Here is a 15,960-nt window from a genome sequence, read left to right as displayed (position 1 = left end):
TGCTGATTCTCCTTCCAGGTTTTCTGTCTTATTCATCAGTCTCTAGTAGCTAGGCTTTACTCCCCCTCAGGAGGGTCCCATTTGACAATGGATCTGGGAGATACTGTCCCTAAGACATGGAAGGTAGAGAGAAGCTAGAAAGTCCAAATTAGTCATGCTGACCACCAAAACATAAGTCATAATGAGCAGAGGCACTAATGAGTTCAGTCTTAATCCTTTGCTAGTCTCCAAATATAATTTTGGATTTTATTTGAAACATAGAAACTCAGAAATGGGTAGGACCATAGGATCATCAGTTATGATTCTAGTCCAGTCTACAGATTTGCAACATCCTGACAAAGTACACTGTCTCTGGATGGGATTTGTAGAAGACATCTCTACAGATAGGGCTTGGGTCCGCCTACAATAGCCCACTCCATTCTAGTTTCTAGGAGATTCTTTTCAACATTGAGCGAATATGCCTCCCTATGACTCTACCCTCTTGGCCACTATACATCTACTAATGTAGTTCAAGGTCACACTTCAGATGACATAGTTGATTCCCTCATGCCCTCATATATCAGAATAACAAGTCCCATAGGTTACAGACCCAAAGGCCAAGAAGATGGTAAAGAAATCTGCCCTATTGCTCCTGCAGAGTTTTAGTGGTTGTCATCTTGAGAGAATACATCAAATTGGAGAATTTAGCAGCCGGGGGGTGGGGGTGGTAGTGTAGGGAACGCACCAGCTAAGTTCAGTCAGGTAAATGGCATTTTTTTTAAATTTTTTTTGTCTTTTATTTTGAGAGACAGAGTGAGCAGAGAGAGAGAGAGAGAGAGAGAGAGAGAGAGAGAGAGAGTCTGAAGCAGGTTCCAGGCTCTGAGCTGTCAGCACAGAGCCCGATGCGGGCTTGAACCCATGGACTGTGAGATCATGACCTGAAACGAAGTCAGATGCTTAACCGACTGAGCCACCCACGTGCTCCAATGGCATTCTTTCATCTTGGAAATTGGTAATTGTGAAAGATAAGAAATATTCTCCCTGATGCCCTGTCCCCAGATCTCTGGAGATAAAGAGCTCTGGAGGTATAAAATTTTCCCACAAGGAAAGGAGGTCAAAGAACAAGATATGGCTGTCATTTAGAAGCAAAACAAGGAGTGTGTCCTACCCCCCTTTTTGTTCCCTTAGCACGCTCTGACTTTGTTCATCCTAGTGCTGTACTTTGCCATGAACTTTCCTTATTTGGGTATGAGTTCCTTTTAAGAGATTGTGAAATCCTTGGGAGGGAAGAGCCATGCCTTATTCATCTTTATAAATATGGGATTTCAGTTTTTTCCAAAGACAGCAAAATTTTACATTGAAATTAGCAATATGATGTTTAAGGAGTATAAAAATAGTCTATTTACATGCTGACTTTCAGTAGGGATATATTTAAAGCTTTGACCATTCCTGAACAATAGCAATAATAGTGGCAGTTATTTTAGTTGGTCATTTGTTTAACAAATATTTACAATTTGTTACCATCTTACACTGAGCTAGCCCTTCATAACTTTCAGAGTCCTTTATGGCTAGGATTTCACATCTCCCAGCCCTTGCCCAGCCTTTTGCCATCCAGGATGTAGGAGCGTCAGATGAGTACTAGAGCCCATTCAGCAGACTGGAGAGGGCAGGGGGTCCCCAAAGGGAAGCAGTGGCTGGTGTGACATGGGTCCCCCAGGCCTGGGAGATCAGGTTGTTTACAAGGATGAGATCATGCAGCAGGTGTACTTACACGGTGAAGAATTTTTATTTTCATTTAAAAAGCAGATCTGGACAAAGTCGCTTCTTTCACTATGAGTTATGTAATTCTCTCCTGGGGTGTTGTATCGATAATGAAATTCTAAAAAGAAAAGAGAAATACAGCTCACTGCCTGGGAACAAGAGCTGTCCCCACTTATGCCTTCCTTCTAGGGCCCCTAGGTCTTGCTCACCTTCAGTTGTTTTTTTGCCACAGGCTTTCCTGGAATTATGACTCATAGTGCCGCAGTTCTGACATTTATCACTGGACAGTCCAGTCTTAGGAGCAAAATAGCAGCTGTGGCCTGTATCAGAACCTGAAAAATCCCAAGTTACACCAAGGACGGGTGAGTTTCCTCATTATAGCCATGGAATGTGTGGAAAGTAGAGCTCTAACCATGGGAGGTATGCGTTAGGCACCGAAGTGTTCAACCTCCCCAGATGTTTTACCAAGGGGAATTGCCAGCCTCAGGATGGCACTTGGAATGCCCTTACGACAACTGAGAGATGTTTTCGTAAGTAACAGATCTGATAGGAAAGTTTCAAGGTTTTCCTTGCACATGTAGACACTTAGTGAAGAGATGCTGAATTGATGGGTCTGTGAAAATTTGGCCCCCTGAATTAACTACAGATGGAAGATTGGTATTTTTCCAGATTTGCCCTGATACACTCACATTCTCTTCTCAGACTCTGTTGTGGCCAAGAACTTGTGTTTTGTCACCAGACAATTGAAAAGAAGGTTTTACTCTACCATCAAATTCATGAGCTGGTACGGGAAACTGAATTATAGCTTTGCCCTCATCTCTGCCAAAGAGGGGCTGCTAGTAATACAGAGTGTGCGTAGAACCTGACAGGCTGTGGGCATTGGTGCCTTCTAGATAATCCAGAACGTGGGATCCTGGGCCAGAGAGGTAAGCACACCAGGCATGGATGTTCAAGCAACAGCTCCTGTCCAGGAGAGATGTGGCCAGGAGACAAAGCATCTGCCAGGGCTACCTGTGTTGTTTCTCTCATGATTACGCTCCTTTGTAACATTATCTTTCAAAAAGTAAGTCACAAAAGGAATGAGCTCTAGGGATGGTTTTCCTCCCAAATCTCAGTCAGTCAATCAGTAGTCATTGAATTCCCTCTCAATCTAGAACACAAGGAAATTACAATAGCATGAGGTTCAGATAGACCTAAGTTTGAAGTCTGGGTCTACCGCTAGTTAGGGGTGATGGTTAAAAATAGGCCCACAGATTGTTTCGTATGTTCTTCAAAAGGTATAGTGTAATTCCTCCCTCCATGAGTGTGGGCTACGTTTAGTGACTTGCTTCTCATGGATCAGGTGGTAGTGACGGTGTATAACTTCAAAACTAGGTCATAAAAGACCTAGATCACTTGGCTCCATGTCATAACGACACTTGAGCAGACTACTGGAGAGGCCCACGTGGTGAGGAAGAAGGACCTCCTGCCAACGGCCGTGGGAGTGACCATCTCAGAGGCAGATTCTCCAGTCCAGTGAAGTCTTCACGTGACGGCAGTATTGGCCAACATCTTGACCACAGTCTCATGAGAAAACCTGAGCCTGAATCACTCCGCTAAGCTGCTCACGAATTCCTGACCCCCAGGAATTATGACATAGAAAATGTTTATTGTTTTGAACCATTAAATTTTAGGACATGTCATCACCACAGCACTAGATAATGCAACTGTCTTTGACTAGCAAGTCACTAAATCTCTCTGAGCCTCCATTTCCTTATCTGTAAAATAAAAATAATAATTCCCACTCACAGGGGTATAAAGATAGCTAAATGGTATACACTGTGTCAGCAGTTCTCAAAAACTTTTTTCAAAACCCTTTTACACTCTTAAAATTGAGGACCTTAAAAGAGCTTCTGCTTATTATAGTTTTATTCTACTATATATCATAATATGTGACCTTTTTTATAGCTGTGGTGAAAAATCTCCCCCTGTATTGGAGAATAGGTATTATACAACATTCAGTCAGCTGAAGATGGACTGGTACAGAGGTACCTATTTATAAATTTTAGGTCATTTTTGCTAGTGCAGGATCATTCAGATTTTCCCAAGACTGAATGGAGGCTCTAAATTTTTTTCTTTACTTATTTTTTGTTGTTATTATTTTTTAAGTAGGCTCCATGCTGGGTGTGGAGCTCAATGCAGGGCTTGGAACTCATGACCCTTAGATGAAGACCTGAACTGAGATTAAGAGTCAGATGCTTAACTGACTGAGCAACCAGGCGTCCCAAGGCTTTTATTTAAATAGAATTTTAAACCGAGGCATTTAAAAATATTTTATTTATTATGTCATTTAAAACCAACAGTAATTCATTTCATGCTCACAAAGGAACAGGTTTTTAACGCAAAGTGGCTATTTTTTTTTTAAATGAAGAGTATTAGAAGAGTGGCAGTATTTTATGTTTTGGCAAGAATCTTGAATATCTGGCTTAACAGAAGGCAGCTGGACTGCATAGCTGTACCTCCATTCTGTCTCCTGCAGGACTGGCCTTGCACGGATATGTAGCTGGGAAAGAGAGGGCCTCGCTCTTTTTCCCAGATGTCGGGTTCTGTGCTGACAGCTCAGAGCCTGGAGCCTGCTTCAGATTCTGTGTCTCCCTCTCTCTCTGCCCCTCCCTGCCTCATGCTCTGTCTCTGTCGCTCTGTCTTTCTCTCTCAAAAATAAATAAACATTAAAAATTTTTTTAAATAATTGGGGGCCCCTGGGTGGCTCAGTCAGTTAAGTGTCCAACTTCGGCTCAGGTCGTGATCTCATGGTTTGTGGGTTCCCACCCCACATCGGGCTCTGTGCTGACAGCTCAGAGCCTGGAGCCTGCTTTGGATTCTGTATCCCTTTCTCTCTGCCCCTCGCCTGCTCACTCACTCACTCTCTGTCTCTCAAAAATAAATAAACATTTAGAAAATAATAAAAAAGAAAAGAAATCGTCTGCAGAGAAGTAGAACTCCACGTACATAGCGATAAATACTGAGTTAAAGGAAAGGCTCTTGGCTAACAATGTGTACGAACGTAAATAAGCCTTGTTAGCTCTCTGGACCTGGTTTCTCACTTAGAAACAGGGTAGACGAGGCTCAGGTGGTGATTTTCATGCTCAGGAGCTGCCTGAACAGGCAGGCCTTGGCCTCACCTCTTCCTCATGCAGGGCGGTTCTGCCAGGAATGTTTTTCTGCTTAAACTACCTTTGGAGGAAGGCTCCTGTGACCAAAAATCATTGAATTCCATGCCCTGGTGCTCTCGGGTCCCCTCCCAGCTCTCATTTTCTTTGCTTCTGAGAAATGTTTATGGACAAGTCAGCAGCAACTCTCCCACGTCCGGTAAGCTGACCAGGTGCGCATATGGGTCGTGCCGCAAGAATGACACACAGAGCTGAGGCCACCGCGTGATTGAGTGCACGGGGTCCTGTGGCTCCTGCCCAGAGATGGGCACTTCACCCTCTCTGACCACATTTGATCTGTTTGAATCTATTTGATTATTAATATTTTATATTTTGCAAAAAAAAACCACAATATGCAATCCCCTAGTCTGGGTAATGCTGTTTGGTGCGGGATGGTCTGCCTGCCGTGAGCAGACGTGGAGAGGGACCTTGAAGACAGAGCACCCACAGCACCAGTCCCCTCAGCTCACCGAGAATTGAGTCTGCGTGCGGTGCCTTTTCCCGAATGGCAGTGGGACACCTTCCATAGCTGGGCCTTCTGTGCCCTTGTTTCTCCATGATTTCCTTCCTAAAAAAAGGCACATGAGAGCCAATAAACATTTAGCGTACTTCTAATAGAGATCATGAGAGTACTGTTAAAACAAATTTAAATTTCTTTTATCAGAGCCTGGTATGATACAGGAGGGGCATGTTGTCCTCAACACAGAGATCCCTTCTGCCTGCCTTTCTGAGAACTTCCCTATGAGAAACTGCACCCACTACAACTCGGCCTGGTAAGAATGGGTCTACCAGATGTTAAAAATAAATCTGTTTTGTTCCCCAGAGGATACTATCCAATCATCATACACGCATATGCAATATAGAAATTTGAAGTATGGAATTATAATAATTAGAGTTTTCTTCATATCAAATTCAATTCTTTAAATTGTTTTTTTATTTTAGAGAGAGAGTGCCCGTATGAGTGGGGGAGAGGGGAAGAGGGAGAGAGAGAGAGAGAGAGAGAGAGAGAGAGAGAGAGAAATCTTAAGCAGGCTCTGCACTGAGCCCCAACATGGGGCTCGATCTCACAAACTGTGAGATCATGACCTGAGCCAAATCAAGAGTTGGACACTCAACCGACTGAGCTACCCAGAGGCCCCTCAAATTCAGTTCTTATCAGGGGAAGAAGTTGTGCTACATGGCAGTACTAGGTCCCATGGCTTTAGCTCCATAAGAAGAAGCTATGTCTAAAAAGTCCAGCAGGGTGGATTTTGTGTGGCATGTATGGGACTAAAAGCTAAGGGAGCACGTAGGATTAATTTTAGCTGTACAGGCCACCAGGGGGCATCAGAAAGATGCCTTTCAGTTGTCAGTTACCAGGACACCCTCTGACTTGGCTGTAGCTTCGGCCTGCCTTCTTCACAGAAATCCTAACCCCTCCAAAGGAATTCTAGTTAATCACAATTCTTCACAAAGCCCTTGCTCAGCCCCTGAGATACGGTAATAGCCCATCAGGAAAGTGGCTCATTCTTAGTGAAGGCACTGTGCCCAAGATACCCTGCACGTGGCTGGTGAGAGGAATGAGGCCGACCCCCTTGAGGATGGGGTGCGGAGCCCTAGGAGTTGCTTGGCAATTGCAGCACAGCCAGTTGTGCCCGGGCCTGCCTTCTGTGGAGAGAGCTGCTGTGCTCGGAGTCGGTGGGGTTGGGGGCTGAGGAGCTGGCCCCTTTCCTCCCCTTGGAAAAACATGCTCTCCTCCTGAGTCACAGATTTTCTCACACATCATTTTCTGTCTCCACCCTCCCCCTTCGGGGCATTTGAACATCTGCTCTCCAAAGTGGAAAACTTGGGTCTCTTTCAAGTGAGTTCGGTCTAACACATGACTTTCTTTTTCTGCCTCTTTTAAACTTTTTGTGCACTTAAAATCTTCATACCAAACATAAGAGCTAAGGGCAATTCTACTTGAGAAGATAGTTTTCAAAGAATACAGAGTGGCTAAAGTGGACTCTTAAATCCCAATTCCTATATCAGACCTAACACAAAGGGATATGCATTTTATATGTAGCATATAGATCATTGATCTGCAAATATATATAAAAATATCTGTAAGATAAGACACCAAATCTTCTAGAAGAACAAAGAGTATATATAGTCCTTTGTTCAATTAATTCCTCAGGTTATTAGGTAGTTTACCAAGATTTCAATTTATAATAATCTCATGGATCCCTTATAAATGAGATCATTTTCCTTCCCTCTTGTCCATGATTAAACAGAACATTTAATCTGGGACATTGGTCTTTGACTTGGTACTTGAGAGTATCTGAGGTTCTAGACAAGGAATTTGAAAGACAAACATTTAATATCTTGAATGCTTCTTCAGAATGTTTTTTAAATGTCCAACTATTTTTATTATACTTAATAAAATCTAAAAAAAAAAAACCTAGGTTAATTCAATAAATAAAATTAGTGGGCCTGGGGTGACTCAAGGGTAGGCATCAGTATTGCCTCCTATATTTAAAGGAGGGTCAAAGCTGATGACCGGCATGTCAACTTAAAGTAATGGTCCATGCCGGATGACACATGGTCATATGTAGCACAAACACCCTGCTGTTTGCTTTCTCAGGAGGCAGAAGCTCAAAAGAACACTTATGACAAGTGCCCATTCCCATGGAGGAATGCTTTCTAACTTGTCATCTTCCATTAGAGCCTATTATGTACATGTAATAGTGGTTGCTAAACAGCTCCTCCCTCCTTGACTCTTGACCTTTGGAAGGTAAATTAGCCAAGCTTTGGCATGAGTCCACAGTACCTCCTGAACTTGGAGGCGATGCCTCTCACTAACTGATAGACACTTCAAATAAAGGATTCTGAATCCACATGGCCTAACAGTGGACCCAAAGAAAGTTTCGAGAACATTAAGGATTTCTCCTTAGGATTTTACATCTTTGGGTTTTTTGTTTATTTGTTTTTCACAACTTACAGCTCATTAACCTCTAGAAGATTTCTTGCTGAAGGATGGAGAGAAGTAAACCCTGACACGTGGGATTAGGCTTATTTCCAGTGGGACTGGGTACAGAGGGCGGGACAGGGAAGATTTTCACTCATCATGGGAGGCTATACAATGGCGCCCAATAATCTCCTGTGTGGATAATGTTTACATGCAGCCTGCAGGACAAGCCACACTTCATGCGCAGCCATGATTCTTAACCATAGGAACTTAGAATCAACTTGAGCAGATTTAAAAGAAGTGTTCCTACTAGGGCTCCCGCCCCCGTGAGTCTGATACACTAGGTGAGGCTGAGGCATGTGCATGATCAAAAAATCTCCCCTATGACTGATGCTCTCCCACTCAAGAGCCACTGCTAGAAGGATTTGTGAATCGGGAGGGAGGCTGGGCATGCCCAGCCCTGAGATCTGTGATTTTGTAACTTGGCCAGTGGCTTCTGGCACCTGTTCCGGTAGTTGACGCCCACTCTCACTGGAGCTATTATCCCAGCACCGGCTCCCGCCCACCCTCGGAATTTAGCAGCGAGAAGTCCTCACCATTCAAGGACCGGGTGGCTACAGGCACAGCGTGGACTCGTTGTCTCTGCATGGTCCGGCCTTCCCCCGGTGGTGTTGGGGTTCTCCTGTGCCACAAAGCACACACGGATGGGGATGTGACCTAGGAAGTGACTCATCCCTCTGCTGCTCAAGCACAGAGGCAGACCAACTCACCGCGCCAGCACGCCTTCGTTCTGATTTCTCACTCGTGGGGTCTGTGCTGTCATGGCCTGGGGTTCAGAGACAGAAGGCCGCCACACTGGCTTGGCTCCTCTCCTTCTCCAAACATTTGAAAATCTAGTTTATAGATGAGAGAATACTTCCCCACCCCCCCCCTTTTATTCTTTCCTTAGTTTTCAAATGACCCCAAGCTCCGCCAGGAGATGAACAGATTTAAGATCACTTTTAAATCCATCAATCTGATCCCTGTTAGTAGAGGTCTAAAAGCTTTTCCAAAGAAATGCATTCAACTGTGAATTAAAATGAGGCTTAGGAACTGTTTAGAGGTTTAAAGTGTTTATATGTCCCTTTTTAACAGAAATTTTTTTTTCCTTTTTAACAGAAAAATTACACTACTTCACCAAAAGGCCTGACACCCCCTCCCCCAAGGTGTATTTTTTACTATGTTTTAACTTTTATGTAAACAGAGAATGTGCTCCTCTCACCATTATAAACAATGCTGGCATAAGCATCGCTGTACAGGTAGCTTTTTCCATATTTTGAATTACTTCCTTAGGAAACGTCTAGGTCAAAGGTTGTGAACATGTTTGCACGATGATAAGTGTTGCCAAATTGCCTTCCACAAACGTGGTAAGAATTACACAGCCATCAACAATGTGGGCAGCTCAGTTTGACCGCACCTTCCTCTCCATCAGGAACTATCCTTGAAAATGTTTTTGGAAATTTAAAGAGGGGAGGAGGTGGCACCTTGTGATAATTAGCATTTCCTTTCTAAAGGAGAGAAGCATTTTCCCATGTGCTTATTGATTGGCTGTGTTTCCTACCTGTGATTTTTAGTTCATATCCTTTGTCCATTAATTTTTTGGAGGGTGTCAGTGTTTCCTTATTCATAAAAACAATGTGTGTTCATCACTCATTGTGCCACGTGCTTCACATACAGCCTCCTTTGTTCCTTCCTGCCATCCTGGCAGATGGTACCCATTTGAATGCCCATTTTTAATCCTCTGAGGCTCAGAGGATTTAAGCAACATGGCAAGGTCACACAGAGTCTAAGTAGCAGAGCTGGGATTTGAACCTTTACCCATATGTCTGTGTTCCTAACCATAATTTTACTGCTCCTTTATGCATTTGTCAGAGCACTTTGTATAGTAAAAATCTCTATACATTATTATTGAACATTATTGGTTTGTAATATTTTCCAGTGTGTCTGCTTTTAAAAAAAAGGGGGCTGCTGTTTCAGTTTTGCAAATATTAGTTAAAATGTTGGTGTTGTCAAAGAGGAAGTGGCAATGGCCAAGAAACATGAAAATGAGTTAAATTTCATAAATAGTCAAAGAAATAGAGATAAAAACAATGAGAAACCAGTTTCACTTATCACTTTAGCAAAGATTGGGGGGGGAATATAGCTGGGGTGCACTCAGATAGGCACATCTTCTTTCCCAGGCACAGCAGAGGCAGATGCTACCACTTAAAAAAATTTTTTTAATACTTATTTTTATTTTTGAGACAGGGAGAGAGAGAACAAGTCAGGGAGGGGCAGAGAAAGAGGGAGACATAGAATCAGAAGTAGGCTCCAGGCTCCGAGCTGTCAGCACAGAGCCTGATGCGGGGCCCAAACCCACAAACCGCGAGATCATGACCTGAGCCAAAGTCGGACGCTCAATCAACTGAGCCACCCAGGTGCCCCATGCCACCTTGCTAAGGGCAAGCTTACCAGAATTTGCACTTTGTGCCTCTTGAACCATTAACTGCACTCCTAGGTTTCTTTCTAAGGATATAATCAAATACAGCCAAAAGCTTGCATATAAAATGATGTTACTGAAGCAGGTTTATGGTATCAATGAACTTGAGAAAACCTAAATATCCATCAACAAAGGATTGGTTAAATGAATTGGTATAATGAAATACAATGCAATCCTTAAAGATGAAGCTATAGATTTATTCTAAGTGATTGTTGAGATGCCTACAATAGAATGTTAAATGAAAAAATCATCATAAAACAATACATATAGGGGCAACTATATGTATAGTCTGACTGGGTGGCTCAGTCAGTTAAGCGTTTGACTCTTGATTTTGGCTCAGGTCAGGATCTTACGGTTCATGGGATCAAACCCTACACTGGGCCCCATGCTGCCAGTGTGGAGCTTGCTTGGGATTCTCTCTCTCCCTCTCTCTCTGACCCTCCCCCATCCCACCTGCCTCAAAATAAATAAGTAAACATTTTAAAAATCTATGAAACACCAATACAAAATATAGTATGATCTCATTTTTGCAAAAATGTATATGTGTATGCAGACAAGAAAAAAGACTGCGCAGACACACTAATATATTAGCTATGATTTTTCCCTCTGAAATGTTCTTCTTTATACTTTTTTCTATTTTCTAATTATTTTTTTACAATAAGCATGAATCGTTTTTGTAATTTAAAAAATAGCTTCCCCCCTGTGTTTTCTTTGATCAGTTCTCACTTTTAGACCTACAAGGGTTCCCCTGCACTTCACATATAAGGCAGATTTACATGAGCAGAATGTAGGCAGTCCTCCTACCCCCCGCCAGAACTGGGGGATCCATTGTCCCCTGATATTTGTCCTGGGAAATTCTTACCTTCCCATTTCCAACTTTTCTACTGCCTAGTCTTCACGAACCATGGAGCTCTGAACCACCAGTACTATTACTGGTTACTGCTTATATAGTTTTGTCATTATCACTTTAGACCCAGGGGTTTTTAATCCCGGTACTCCCAATTCATTCATAATGAAATACTCTCGGGGGTGCCTGAGTGGCTCAGTTGGTTAAATGTCCCACTTTGGTTCAGGTCATGATCTCACGGTTCATGGGTTCGAGCCCCGCATTGGGCTCTGTGCTGACAGCTCAGGGCCTGGAAACTGCTTTGGATTCTGTGTCTCCGTCTCTCTCTGCCCCTCGCCCACTCACACTCTGTTCTCTCTCTCTCTCTCTCTCTCTCTCTCTCTGTCTCAAAAACAAATAAATGTTGGGGGGCCTAGGTGGCTCAGTCGGTTAAACATTCAACTCTTGGTTTCTGCTCAGGTCATGATCTCACAGTTCGTGAGGTCAAGCCCCATCGGGCTCTGTGCTGACAGTGTGGAGTCTGCTTGGGATTCTATCTCTTCCTCTCTCTCTCTCTGCCCCTCTCAACCCTCTCAAAAGTAAATAAATAAACTTAAAAATAAACAAATAAATAAATGTTTAAAAAATCTAAAAAAGAAAAGAAATACTCTCAAGCTGTGGTCCCTGAACCAGAAACACTGGCATCACCTGGGAGCTTGTTATGAATGTAGAATTGCAGGCTCACCCCAGACCCACTGAATCAAGCCTGAGTCCATAAGATTTGCAGACAATTCCTAGGTGCACTGCAGTTGGAGAGCCCTGATCTAGAACAGATGCCTCAGGCTGGTGTTTCCTGAGTGCGGAGAGAGTGGGAAACGTCAGCAATACCAGCAGCGGTCTCCAGCACTAACACCCGAGGTATTAGTGTAAGACCCCCATAGTCTCAACAATGCCAAGTTCAGAGCACATTCAGTAACACTGGTTATGGTCAGGGATCTACCAATGAACTGAACTAAGCAGGACTGGGCTGCTGGACATGACCCTGGAATCAGAGGACAACTTTATGGCCATTTGATCTAGTTACTCTGTGTTGTTGTTGTTGTTTGGGTTTTGGTGTTTTTGTTTCATTTTTTAAGGCACTTTGAATTTAGAATCAGTTCTTGAGTTGCATGGGAGGCTCACTTTGGGGGATTATTTGGCTAAGAATCAGCATTCCTGGGACACGGGAAGGAGCAACCTAAGGTAGGGTGTGATGGGGACATCATTTGGCCACTCTCCCGACTTTTCCTCTGGGAACTTGTCAGAGAAGGAAGTGGCCTATCACTGTGTTCTTAGAGGGAGCTGGGGTCGGGGAGCCTGTGGAGCGGAGGACTCAGGGCTGTGGGACTAGCCCACCAAGCCCCTTGGAGGAGGGGTCCTACTGCCAGGGCGCCCTTGTCCCCTCACACCCACATGGGTTTCAAAGGACGGCCCCTGTTTTCCTTGGGAGTCCCTGCAGCCACAGAGGGACTGCCTTTAGGCTTGCAGTCCCATGGGAAAGGGCTTCCGTTAGTTCAGCGTCCCCACCGCACCCCACCTTCACATCCTACCTGGGGTTCTTGTCTCCTTACTCCTCACCTACCTGCAACCTTCTCATCCCTCCCTCCCACCCAATTCAGTTCAAATCTTACCCTCCCTGACCATGTTGCCAGAGTAACTTTGTCCTCCCATAGTGAGTGACTTTTAGTCACATGCCATTACTTAATAGTCACAAGAGCTAACACCCGGTAGTATGCTTCCTAGGAGCCAGGCTCTGTTTCGACTGTTTTACCTATACGAACTCGACACCATAACAGCATCATAACAATTTCTAACAAGCTGCCAGGTGATGTTAAGGCTCTTGGTCTGAGAACCACACTTGAGATTATTTCATTATACATTAATAGGAAGTGCTGGGATTAAAAATCTATGGGTCTAAAATGATAATGAGAAAGTAATGAGAAGTAAACAATAATAATTCTGTTGGTTCAGAGCTTTACAGTTTGTAAAGACTTTTTGTGGAAGAGGACTTGGAAGCTTAGGCAGATTTTATTATCTTTATTTTACAGAGGAGGGAACTGAGGCACAGAGAGATTATGTAACTTTCCCAAGGTCACAAAGATGACGAGTGACAGAGCTAATACTCAGACCCAGGCAATTCGGCTTCAGAGTCCCAGGAATGTACAATGTTAAGTGCGTTGCACTTTTAACATTCTGTAACCACATGTTAATTTTATTTGCTCATTGTATGTCTCCCTCACAGAAATGTAAGCATCTTGAGGGCAAGTTATTTTGTCTTTTTTTTTCATATTTATTTTTTAAAGAGAGTGAGAGAGACAGAGTGTAAGCAGGGGCAGAGAGAGAGGGAGACACAAGCTCTGAAGCAGGCTCCAGACTCCATGCTGTCAGCACAGAGCCCGATCTCATGAACTTGAGATCATGACCTGAGCTGAAGTTGGTGGCTTAACCGATTGAGCCACCCAGGTGCCCCTGCATTGTTTATGTTTTACCTCAATACCTGAAAAGTACCTAGCATGTAGCAATAAATATTTGTTGAATGAATGAATAATCCTAGCAGTATACTCTCTTCAGGGCTATTTATCACAAAGTTAGAGAGTTCTCATTATTTCACAGCAAGTGCTATAAACTTGGAACCAAATAAAGAAGCGCAAATCCGGACCTGAGGGAGCTGCTGGGCCGAAGGCTAGGCTGACTCCCTGGGCTCCCTTGCACCACCTGGGAGCTAATTCAGGTTCAGAACTGGAGGCATAAAATGCTGTGAACCTTGGAGACAGCTGTGAGGTGTTGAAACTGTTAAATCCATGAGGGCCAGGAAGTTACTATACTGAGCACTCACGCTACACCAGGCATTTAGTCAGATGTTTGGGATACAAAGATAGGTACAAAGGCACAGAGACCAATGAGACACAGTGCTGTGAGGACACAGAGGTCTGAGCAAACAATTCTGCCTAGGGTGGGGAGTCATTGTGTCAAGGTTATATAAATGGATGAAATTTTGCTGGGCAGGTTAAGTGTTTTGAAGGGGCAAATGCACTTCTCTGGCAGGGCTAGTATTTTTATAATCTTCAGTATTTTGTTCTTAACTCTGACAAATCCTATTCAGATTTTGAATATTAGCCACAAGCAAATACTGTCTGAAACAAAAGAGTCAATTTAAGGCAATTATCCAGATGATTCAGTTTCTCAGAATTTTAATTTAGTCTGAATGTTCTGATAGTTGAGGCCACAAAAACAAAAAGTGTAGAAAGACTGGGTGGTGATTGATTTGAATTCCTAATCTTGCATATGTAGACAATCCAAAAGAATTGAACTTGAGAGAAGGAAATGCAGAAGTGGACCTGTGGAAAATCGTTCTTCCCACCAAGTGTGTTATTCTTTATGTAGAAGAGGGAATATAAAACTATTAAGAAGAAAAATTATTTCTTCCAGGCATGATCCACAAAAATGTTGCTATTCATCCAGAAGAAATAGTTTTTCAGTGGTTCATCAGTTTAAACTGCATTGTTACGTCTTAAACTATTAAGAGATTTCAAAAACCAACACTTAGAATAGCTTCTAATTTTTAAAAGCTGGTTCCATGGGACTTTGGAAAGTCAAATTTTCATGAGATATTAAAATAGAATTCATGAGTTCATGAATTAGGATTCTATAAATGCATAAAAAAAACATTTTTCCTGGCATGAAATTAGGCTGTAGGTTGCTGTTATTACCTCATTTGAGGGTGGAGAGGATGTGGATGCCAAGTCATCTGGGATGATTTGAGGAGAACTCCCGGGAAGAGAAACGGCTGACATATATTTGCCCTCATTCATTTTCTCTTTAACGTCTTCAAATAGCATCTCCAACTTGAAAATTTCACCTTCCACTTCTCTAATAAACATATATAAGCATCTTACTGGATATGCAGTCAACGTTCTAATTAGTAACAACGGTTCTTGAATATGGCATTGATCTATATTATTAATGTAGTTTGGCTTCAGACAGGAAGGGTAATGGACACCCGCCCTGACATGTATCCTGTTTAGAGTTTCATTCCAAAGATCTGGGCTCTAATCCTCATTTTGTTATTCATTAGCTGTTGTATCCTTGAGAAAATCACTTACTCTTCCTCTGCCTCCAGTGTCTCACTATAACATGGGATAACAACAGTACTCTGCTTATCTGGATCTAATTATTTTGGGATCCATTACAGTTCTTTTCTTTTTTTAATTCATTTTAACATTTACTTTTTAAATTTTTTTAATGTTTTTTATTTATTTTTGAAAGACAGAGACAGCGCAAGCAGGGGAGGATCAGAGAGAGAGGGAGGTACAGAATCTGAAGCAGGCTCCAGGCTCTGAACTAGCTGTCAGCACAGAGCCCGATTCGGGGCTCCAGCCCACGAACTGCGAGATCATGACCTGAACCGAAGCCGGACGCTCAACCGACTGAGCCACCCAGGTGTCCCTTAACATTTATTTTTGAGAGACAGAGTATAAGTGGGGGAGGGACAGAGAGAGAAGGAGACGCAGAATTTGAAACAGGCTCCAGATTTCAAGCTGTCAGCACAGAGCCCAATGCAGGGCTTGAACCCACGAACTGAGAAATCATGACCTGAGCTAAAGTTGGACACTTAACCAATGGAGCCACCCAGGTGCCCCAGATCCCTTACAGTTCTAAGAGCTATGATTCTATGGAAATAATGATTCATATCAATTGAAAAGAGGAAGGACATGAACCATCT

The 15,960-nt window shown here is 43.1% G+C and overlaps 1 protein-coding gene across 6 annotated transcripts in view; it reads right to left on the bottom strand.

The window, feature by feature from the left end:
- The window catches only part of AKNAD1 (AKNA domain containing 1), a 104,330-nt gene that overhangs the window by 6,343 nt on the left and 82,027 nt on the right, over positions 1-15,960 (bottom strand). For all 6 annotated transcript variants that reach the window (XM_029946330.1, XM_029946332.1, XM_029946335.1 and 3 more), the window contains 5 exons: positions 14,948-15,107; positions 8,451-8,536; positions 5,399-5,496; positions 1,950-2,072; positions 1,751-1,858 (listed from right to left, as the gene is read on the bottom strand). In XM_029946330.1, the coding sequence (XP_029802190.1) occupies positions 1,751-1,858; positions 1,950-2,072; positions 5,399-5,496; positions 8,451-8,536; positions 14,948-15,107 (575 nt within the window). The remainder of the gene's footprint in view (positions 1-1,750; positions 1,859-1,949; positions 2,073-5,398; positions 5,497-8,450; positions 8,537-14,947; positions 15,108-15,960) is intronic.

The sequence above is a fragment of the Suricata suricatta genome, chromosome 8 (assembly GCF_006229205.1).
Source record: "Suricata suricatta isolate VVHF042 chromosome 8, meerkat_22Aug2017_6uvM2_HiC, whole genome shotgun sequence".
Lineage (NCBI taxonomy): Eukaryota > Metazoa > Chordata > Mammalia > Carnivora > Herpestidae > Suricata > Suricata suricatta.
This window is presented reverse-complemented; position numbering and strand designations above follow the sequence as displayed.